General features: G+C 45.9%; 2 protein-coding genes across 3 annotated transcripts; one reads left to right on the top strand and one right to left on the bottom strand.

Moving 5' to 3' along the window:
- Positions 1 to 93: 93 nt before the first annotated feature.
- Positions 94 to 1,478, top strand: LOC131891047 (ELAV-like protein 1). The gene has a single exon (XM_059240538.1). The coding sequence runs from the start codon at positions 152 to 154 to the stop codon at positions 1,376 to 1,378; it is 1,227 nt and encodes a 408-aa protein (XP_059096521.1). The 5' UTR covers positions 94 to 151; the 3' UTR covers positions 1,379 to 1,478.
- Positions 1,479 to 5,474: 3,996 nt separating this feature from the next.
- On the bottom strand, positions 5,475 to 8,987 carry LOC131891050 (uncharacterized protein YwnB-like). Of its 2 annotated transcripts, XM_059240542.1 has the most exons (4): positions 8,839 to 8,987; positions 8,467 to 8,753; positions 6,879 to 7,141; positions 5,475 to 5,679 (listed from the first exon to the last, which is right to left on the bottom strand). In XM_059240542.1, the coding sequence occupies exons 2-4, from the start codon at positions 8,706 to 8,708 to the stop codon at positions 5,531 to 5,533; spliced, it is 654 nt and encodes a 217-aa protein (XP_059096525.1). In that variant the 5' UTR covers positions 8,709 to 8,753; positions 8,839 to 8,987; the 3' UTR covers positions 5,475 to 5,530. The 2 variants fall into 2 exon arrangements, with proteins under 2 accessions (XP_059096525.1, XP_059096524.1); XM_059240541.1 differs by lacking the exon at positions 8,839 to 8,987 and having other exon boundaries at positions 8,467 to 8,802.
- Between the last annotated feature and the right edge of the window lie 469 nt (positions 8,988 to 9,456).

Here is a 9,456-nt window from a genome sequence, read left to right as displayed (position 1 = left end):
GTGCGGGTCGGCGGGTCGGCGGGTATCGGTCCGGGACTAGCCCGAACTCTGGGTTTGAAGGGTAACGACATTTTTTAACCGGACGAGGTTGGTTTTCTTTGGTTCTTTTCAGCCCGTGCTTGATTGTGGGTGAAGGTGCTTTTGGAGGAAGATGGCGGTCGTCGAGGAGGACGGCAGGACCAACTTGATCGTGAATTACTTGCCGCAATCCTTGAGCGATGACGAGTTCACGGCCTTGTTCGCCCAGGTGGGCCCGTTGGTCAACGAGAAGGTGGTCCGGGACCGGAGTACGGGCTACTCGTACGGCTACGGGTTCGTGGAATACCAGAGCGCCGAGGACGCGGCCAAGGCCATCCAGCAGTTGAACGGCTTTCCCATTCAACACAAGAACATCAAGGTCAGCTATTCTCGGCCGGCCGGCGAGCGCAACAAGGACACCAACTTGTACGTGGCCAACTTGGGCCCCCAGGTCACGGAGGACCAGCTGGACGCCATGTTCAGTCCCTACGGACACATCGTGACGCTGACCATTCTGCGCAACATGGACACGCAGACCTCCAAGGGCACGGGCTTCGTCCGGTACAACGACAAGGAGGAGGCGCAGGCCGCCATGGCCACGCTCAATGGATCTCAGACCCTGCCCGGGGCCCACGGGCCCTTGGTGGTCAAGTTGGCCGAGGATCACGGCAAGCAAAAGTCGGCCTACTTTGCCCAGAATGCCATGGGCGGGGGCGGGGGGATGGGCGGCGGTTATGGCGGCGGCGGTGGTCCGGGTGGCGGTCCCGGCGGGTCGGAGGCCACCACTCGCCTGTATGTGGGTAATTTGGGTCAGCACATGACCGAGGACTACTTGATGAGCATGTTTTCCACCTACGGGACCGTGACCAACATCAAGTTGTTGGGCGAGCGCGGGATCGCCTTCATTGACTTCCAGACGCAGGCCGAGACCGATGCCGCCATGGCCAATCTGAATCAGGCCGAGACCATCGAAGGCGAGCGCTATCCCATCAAGGTCAGCTACGCCCGGAATAACAACAACAGCCAGCGGGGTCGGGGCGGCTTTGGGGGTGGCAGCGGCGGTCGGGGCGGATTTGGCGGAGGGGGCGGCGGCGGCGGATATGGGGGCCGCGGAGGTGGCGGGGGCGGATATGGCGGCTATGATGATGGCGGGGCCGGTGGTTATGCGCCCTACCAGGATCAAGGGTATGTGGACTACTCTCAAAACCAGTTCCGTGGACCAAGACCGCGCGGCAATCCCCACCGATTCAATCCCATGAATCGCGGCATGGGCGGCATGGGCGGCATGCGCGATAGTGGGCGAGGCGGGGGCGGACGGGGCATGCCCCTGCAGCCCTCTCACTACCCACCCCAATATTGATTGAATGTTGTCATTATTGAGTATCCGAATGAGAATGGAATTTCTATGGCAATTCCAAGGTGCGCATCGTCCTTACTATGTATCGCTTCCTATTTCAGAACGTGGCCGACGTCTCCTCCGCCAAACTATGCTGCGGACGCGCCATGGAAGCCGTGGCCCTAACCCCTGAGCAGTTTCAAGCGCTCGAGGCGGGCAACATAACGGCCATCGATGAACACGGACAATTAGTGTACACGTACGCCCCCACCGACGACCTACCTCCAACGCGTGAAGCGGGCTCGCCTCCCGTTCAGACTCCGCAGACTCCGCCCGTGGCCGATCACCAGCCTGCTGTCCTCATCAACGGACAGGAGAGCCAAGAGGTGCTCATTTACGACGAGGACACGGGTCAGTATCAGCAGTGTTACTACGTGGCGGCCAACGAAACCGAGGTCTCGACTAACGAACCCGTCGAAGCCCCGCCCACGGCCGCCATCAAAGTGGATGCCAGTCTCGCCCCCAAACCAGAGGTCGATGCCCCGGCCATTGTGCTCAACGAAGCGTCAGAGCCCAACCAAGGTCACGTCCATGTCCCTCCGGACACCAGTCTCCAGACCCTGTACGAGAATGGAGCCATCAGTTTGAAGTTCTACCTCTCCGCCTTAGGCGTGAGCCAAGAGCAAGCCCAGCAAGTCGAAGAAGAGCTCTTTGAGCACCCCAGCCCCCACCCGAACGTTCAGATCGCCACAGCCGAGGAAGAGGCCTATCAAGAGAACCAACCCGAGCAGGCTAATACCCACAATGTGGCCCAAGTGTTGGGCACGTCCACCGTCTCAGAGTCTGATGTTGAGCCTGAAAGCTCGAGCTTCTCCCATTTCTTGGACCCCCATTCCAGTTCATTCCCGTCGTCCACCTCAAAGCCGTTGCCGGAAGAAGGAGAGGCGGCCATGATCCAGTATTACACCGCCAATGTGAACAAGCCTCTGTTACAGCGAATCAACCCCACGAGACCCAGACCCACCATCACCAGTGACAAGATCACGTGGGAACAGCAAGTGTGCACCGTGTGTCACAAGGTGATGACCAAGAAGGGCTTTGCTCGCCACTTCAAGGACGCTCACGCGGACATTCGCCTGGGTTGTCCCAAATGCTCGCAGACCTATCACTCCCCGGAGCTGTTGAACGTCCACTACAAGCATTATCATCCGGATGAAGTGGACGACTTCGAGCCTTGCGGTCTCGGCACCGGTCGAACGGTGCTGAAGAACGTGCGACTCCTGATGAAGTGCAAGTCCTGCGACATCCTCGTCAAAGATCTCTATCCCCACATGATGGCCTTCCACACGGCCCGGAACATTTCCTCGTCCAGTCAGGACCTCAAGTTCTCCACGTATGACTGTGAGACCTGTCAGAAATCCTTTGGCACCCGCCGCGAATACGCCAATCATCATCGTCGGAAAGGCTTCTGTCGACCACCCGTGGTCAAGGAATTTGCTCAAACCCGTCGAGTAGGTATTCTGAGAAAGATCATGTGATGACATGTCACGGCGGCCTTGATCGGTATTCGAGATAATATCCGAATTCCTCCCTTATTTTGATCAATTCTTCTTCATCAATCATGGACGAGATCGTCGATGTGCATAATCTGGACTCGTCGCCTGATTCGGCCGACCTGGAAGAGCAAATTCTGAGTGAGGCCATTGGCACCACGTTATATTCCAAACATTGGGTGTTGAGCTCGGTTTTAGAGCTATCACAAGTGAAAAACTCCTCGGATTTAGCCGATGATCTCGACGCAAAAATGGCGTCGCTGGTGGACATGTCAGTTGAGCCAGATGTATGCCGATTCTTGCAACAAATTGGTGCCTTTCAGATCTTTCTCAGTCATTTGGTGACCAATCCCCAATGCTCGAGATCGCAAGAGCTGATCATGTGCCTCTTGGCCAACAGTGTTCATGTGTCAGATTTGAGCTGCTGTGTTTTCATCCAAGACACGAGTTACGTGCTGGTTGCGCAGAACATTTTGCTCCGTTCCTCCTCGGTGGATGTGATCAAAAGCGTGTTCGTGTTCCTCAATGCATTCCTGGGACAAGCTATCGCTTTGGATGAGCCAGAGTTGATGGGTCTTGATCTGTTCTTGGCCGAGGAGTTTGTCCAGGTCGTGAGCTATTTATTGAATGCCTCTGTCAATGTCCAGCTTCTCCATGAGTTGGTCAAGTTCTTGCTTCATTTCTTCGAAGCCGCATTTGAAACGCGTGAAGATTTTATGGAGAGCCGATATTTCTCGTCAGAATTCCTGTTGAGCGTGCGGGAAGCGTTTCAACAAGTTCTCAGTGATGCCAAGGTATCCTTCCTATTTTTGGAGCTTTTAGGTCAAGTGAGCAAGGAAAGTAATCTCGCGAACAACGGCCAGCTCATTCTCGACACTCTCACAGACTATGCCAAAGCAGGCGATGAGAGCTTGGAAGTGGGTGCGATTGGAACAATTGGCAAGATCTGTTCTATAGCTTGGAGTATTGGCCCTCATGAGGCCAGTTTTACTTTCATGAAGCAGATTTCCCTCAGGTTGAAAGACACCCATCCAAATAACGCCAATGAAGAGGCTCTTGGATGCATTGTGTCTCAGATTCTCAATGACTATGAAAAGCGATATCCTCCCCAAGGCTCATCATGACGTCGTAATCGAGGGCATTATATAAGATCATTGGACTTTTCAAACTCCAAACCACAATAAAGAAATCCCTACAGTTTCTCGTCTCTTTCTGTCCTTGCCCATTATTCTTCATTTCATCTTCATTCTTCGACATCCGAACTACGACTGATACATGTAAATCGAGAGTTCGACCAAATTGGCACACTCTCGTCCATTAACTTTTATTGTTGCTAGCTATTCGTCGATGACCGACAGTGCGTCAATGACAGGTAAACACGCAGTTGACGTCTTTAGATCTCCACCTGACACGCGAATCCGACTTTGATAGTCTGTCATCACGAGATTTTCAATTTTCCATGTCAACTCCTCATAATGGAAATAGCAGAGCGAGTTGAGGGTCTTATGCGATAAGACAGACAATGGCGTCGAGAAACACGCATCAAATGTAATGTGGCCCGCTCAGTGTGACTACTTCGGGAGTATGAACACCGGCGACATTCTAGATAGATGAATGCAATACCTTAGAATTCGAGACGTACATATACATGTACATGTACATGTACATCTATGGGAGTACCTAATTGGCATTTTTAGTCGGGCATAGTCCGATGCACAGCCAACTTAGTTTGTCTATTTGCTGAATAATCGTAAGTACTTAAAAGGATTGGCCATGCAACCTCTTAGAATACAATGACTGGCAAAATGACAGCTTGAAATAGATTTCTTTTCAATATAATTCATAAAAAGATGGATGTATTAAGAGAAGAAAGATCCATTCCTTTTTTTTTTTAAATGCGTCATCATTGGTGCAGGTCAAACACCCCCAAAAAATAAAATCGAGATATAGCCTCGCGTAATCATATCTTGACCAAATTGAGCAGAACTCCATACCACTTTTGGAAATTTTGACAAGCCATTTTTAGCCTTTCGAGCGCTTAAAATGGTCTATGATGGAAGTTTTGATAGTTGATGACGTCCTTTTGAAATTGTCCATACACCGGATCATTGAATACCTAACTTCAAGATCCTGAGGGACTATGCAAATGTTCTCTGGAATTTCTATTCTTTCCTCCAAATCAACGCTTTTTTCAAAGAATGGTGCTGGTCACCCCGATCAGTTGGCGGAAAATCGTCAAAGCGAACACGTCTCTCGTGACCAACTTGGTGGTTTTAACATTCTATTTGTGTCCCTTTGTCATGCGAATTGAAGATTGATGACAAGGTATCATGATGCCTGGAGGGCAAACTCTGATCCCCTCGGGGCAACAGAATTCCTATTTCATGACAGATCTCTATTAGCAAGCGTGAACCCCACAGAAACCGACACGCAGGTGCTCATCACGCAAATGCACATGCTCCATCCAGGTCTACTCTTTACGCCACTGAGTCAGCCGTTCAAATTGTTTTACACCATTTAAGGCGATCCATGCAAGAAAGATGCGACACGGCCAAGACTCACATGAATATGGATCAGGGTGATTTATTGTCCAAAGAAGTAAAATGAAAAAGAAAAAAATAAGTTAGGCGTCCAGGGCGATGGAGACGACTTTGCGGTGGTGCAGGTCTTCCTCCGCAGTTTTGATCAAATATCGGGCCACATCGGCACGAGCAATTCGCGATCCGTTGCCTTTGATGTCGTATTCGTCTTCTTTGGCCAAAAACGGAGTATCTGAAAGAAGAAAAAAATCTAAATGTAAGCATGGTTGGTTGGTTGGTACATCGAAAATCTATTGACTTGGTGGTGTACAGTATAACAATGATGAAATGGATGACAGTCAATGCAAATACTTCAACAATGAAAGCATTCAGAATGACAAGAAATGAAACCTTAATGTAGAGAGAGAATTACATCTATGAATGGCTAATTGGTCATTTTTTGAGTAACACCTATTTATTCAATAGCCATTGCTTCTTTAGTACGAAATTGTATAAAGCAGAGGTTTGATGACAATTGATTTGGTCAAGGACTTGCTCAAGCTTCTCTTGAAACGAAGGGGTATGAAGTAGCAAACGGTCTTAAGTTATTGATTTTTGAAATCCACAGTGCCGGCCATCAGGTTTTTGAGATAATGGTTTTCCCAGATATGAATTGGACTTGACACAATTGAAATCAAGTTTGTCCTGCAGAAACTTACTTTCTGTTCACTAGTGGGTGGAATCTTACTTTCCAGGCACTTCTGAACAGACAACCATGACTTCCGAAAACGGCAGAATAATTCATAAAAAGGCAGGAAAAGTTGTGACTTGTTCGATCATTCAAATATTTTGGTCAAAATGGAGAAACTCATTATAAATGAAAACAATGCAAAAAACGGATAAGTGTATTTTCAGTTTTTTTCGGGTAAACTATATTGTAAAAAAAATCATTTGAAACGTAGCTCATCTAAATTTTGTCAAAACTTGTCAAAATCCCTTGAATTTCCCCCAAAATCGTCGGTTTTAGGTTAATTTAAGGTTTAAAAATCGCGAAAAATTTTCTTGGCTTGGCCAAATTGATCAAAAACTTGAATTAATCGAAATAACACGTTTTCGAACTCCCGTTTTATAAAACCACTCGCCTATACATGTTTCTTAGTTAAAGTCCAAATCTAAAACCTTATGGTTTTTTTTTAATATCCGAATGAAAAAGATCTCACTCTATTCATACACAGATGCAGTTAGTTTTGAGGGTTCAGAACAAGAGGTTAAAAAATGTGAAAACATGCTTTCAGGGCAATTTCCGGCCATAAAATATCATGTATTTTGACCATTTTTTTTTTTTAGCTTTTTCTAACTTTTGTGAACATAGAAACAATCCGCATGGCTTCAATTATCAGCACCTGCATCTTCACCTGATGGAGGAGGACATTTCCTTGGACGTTAACTTACTGGTTACGGCGGCGTTACTTAAGCCTCCGGGCAAGATCACAGAGTAGTTGATGTCTTGGCACTCGTCGGACTCCAGGTATTGCTCGGTCTCGTACATGTTGGTCAAGTTACTGCCAATGATGGTGAAGAGGAACCATCGGATGAAAAAGGGCGCCTTGGATTGAGATTGAGGCTGAGTGTACCACGAATGCATCAGAAGTAATCTCTTCTTCTCACACGACTTCAAGGCCGTCACCATGGCCTTCGTGGCGTTGAGGTAGCCCCTATAACAAGGCATCGAGAATGGGAAGAAAAAGAGCAACCTTAAGCACTTTGTTCTATTCAAGAGCGAATATTTGGCATGCACTCCCAGCGCATGAAACATGTTTCTGAATCATTTGAATTTGATATGCCACCGATTAGAGTGTGTCTCGGGTTCTTTCAATGCTTTCGATCCAGTAGCATCTTTCAAATCGTATTCAGCCAATTTTTTGATGAATATTTCTGACTAACCCTACAGAGGAAGGAGGAGATTTGATTGTCAGTGACATTACGGCTGAAAAATAATAGCTCCACTGGGATTTTTTCATCTCTTCTTTCTGCTTACGTCACTGACAGTTATGATAAATGATTCAAATTGAGTTTGGAAATAAAAACCTTAGATTCTAAGGGAAGCAACTTAATACAAATGACTTCCTACTTTACTAGGGTCGTGCGCTTTGCATGGTTCTAAAATGAATTTTCAAAAATCTTCTTTCCTGAGCGTTTTGAATATGGTTGTATAACTTATTGAGTTAATTTGAAATTATGCAAGAAAATGAAAATTATTTTACATTCATTCTTTCGAAAAATTCCGTCAAAATATAACCAGAGCATTTAATCCCATGTAACTTAGTGACGGTGTGCAATAGGTAAAATCATAATTCATAATCAGCGCTGACTAAGTGTGCTCCCAATTTTTATTGAATAGATTTTTGAAAAATATAGTTTTTATAATGTTTTTAAACATGTAAATTTCTTAGTTTCCGCTAGAATACCATAAAGCAATAAAGTCAAAATATTTCCCTGTGACTTTTTCTGAAGTAGATAAATGCCNATATGATTGTATAACTTATTGAGTTAATTTGAAATTTTGCAAGAAAATGAAAATTATTTTACATTCATTCTTTCGAAAAATTCCGTCAAAATATAACCGGAGCATTTAATCCCATGTAACTTAGTGACGGTGTGCAATAGGTAAAATCATAATTCATGATCAGCGCTGACTAAGTGTGCTCCCATTTTTTATTGAATAGACTTTTGAAAAATTTAGTTTTTATAATGTTTTTAAACATGTAAATTTCTTAGTTTCCGCTAGAATACCATAAAGCAATAAAGTCAAAATATTTCCCTGTGACTTTTTCTGAAGTAGATAAATGCCAAGACGTGTTTGGGCGTTTCCCTGGAAACTTAAGAAGGCCTTCTGAACACCGTGGTTAGCTTAGGTCTAGCCTTAGGCTCCCTATCGACCTTCATATCAATCTTGGCATTCTAAATCAAGTTGGGTCAATTCTCCAGACTCCATAAACCACCATGAAGCGTTGAGCCCGAGAGAAATTTGAATACATACGTGACCGGTCGAGTGAATGGAGAGAATCCTAAAGTCGAGATGACCGCATCTACATCCTTGAAATGCTCTTGGAGACTCTCGGCAGAGAAGATGTTGCCCTCGACCACTTCCAAATTAGCATGGGTGATGGTCATTTTGGCTGGCGTTCTCACGATCGCCTTCACGGAGTGGCCTTTGTCCAAGGCTTGACTCACCACATTCATGCCGGTTTGACCCGTGGCACCTAACACTGCAATCTTCATGGTTTGGATCGTTTTGATGCCCCGGAAAGATTCTTTTGTAGGACGCTGAGACAATGGAGTGATTTCACGCATAAGCTATTATCAATCAATGGATCCTTATCAGCAAAATTGTGCAAGACTTTCAACGTACCTGTTGAGGCTGTTGTACTTAGCTTAGTTTCCAAATACGTCCGTATCGGTCCGTATGCACCCGATGCATGGCTTGTGGGGGATAAGCCTCTGTGTATGTACTCTGTCTGGAATTTTTCAGATTTAGATGTATCTGAACTGAACGTTATTGAACATGACTCGCAACCTCTGATAAAAGGGAAAAGACCACCCACTAAAGATAAACGTTATTCTCCACCGATTAGTTGGCGGTGCTCATTTTTAAATTTGTGGCAAAATGTTAAAAGGTTTAGACAGAGACTTTAACGGTTATTAATATCGTATTAGGTTAGGTTGGGTTAGTTTAGGTAAGGTTAGATTAGGTTTGATTAGACCAGGTTAAGATTTAAAAAAAGTGGCACCGCCAACTAATCGGTGGAGAATAACGTTTACCCTAACTAAAGCCACGGAGGGAATGCTCAAAGCCAGACATGGACAACTTGACACATGGAACCATGTCGGGAGCGAATTTGTTTTTCTATTCTGAACCGTTTAATTCATATAAAATGGGCAATTCATTTGGTTCAAACATCTTGGCAAATCAATTAGCTTTTGTAAATTTAGGATGATTCGAATACAGTCAAACGGACTTCTGGGACAT

Source organism: Tigriopus californicus, chromosome 11 (assembly GCF_007210705.1).
Source record: "Tigriopus californicus strain San Diego chromosome 11, Tcal_SD_v2.1, whole genome shotgun sequence".
NCBI lineage: Eukaryota > Metazoa > Arthropoda > Copepoda > Harpacticoida > Harpacticidae > Tigriopus > Tigriopus californicus.
Note: the sequence above shows the minus strand (reverse complement) of the source record. Positions and strands in the feature narration are given on the sequence as shown.

Excerpts from the sequence above, each read along its gene's own strand:
- LOC131891050 (XM_059240541.1), bottom strand. The coding sequence starts at position 8,780 with ATGCGTGAAATCACTCCATTGTCTCAGCGTCCTACAAAAGAATCTTTC. Across the intron at positions 7,142-8,466 it reads CCATTCACTCGACCGGTCAC|GGGCTACCTCAACGCCACGA; the intron begins GTATGTATTCAA and ends GCCTTGTTATAG. Across the intron at positions 5,680-6,878 it reads AAGTAACGCCGCCGTAACCA|ATACTCCGTTTTTGGCCAAA; the intron begins GTAAGTTAACGT and ends TTCTTCTTTCAG.
- LOC131891047 (XM_059240538.1), top strand. The coding sequence starts at position 152 with ATGGCGGTCGTCGAGGAGGACGGCAGGACCAACTTGATCGTGAATTAC.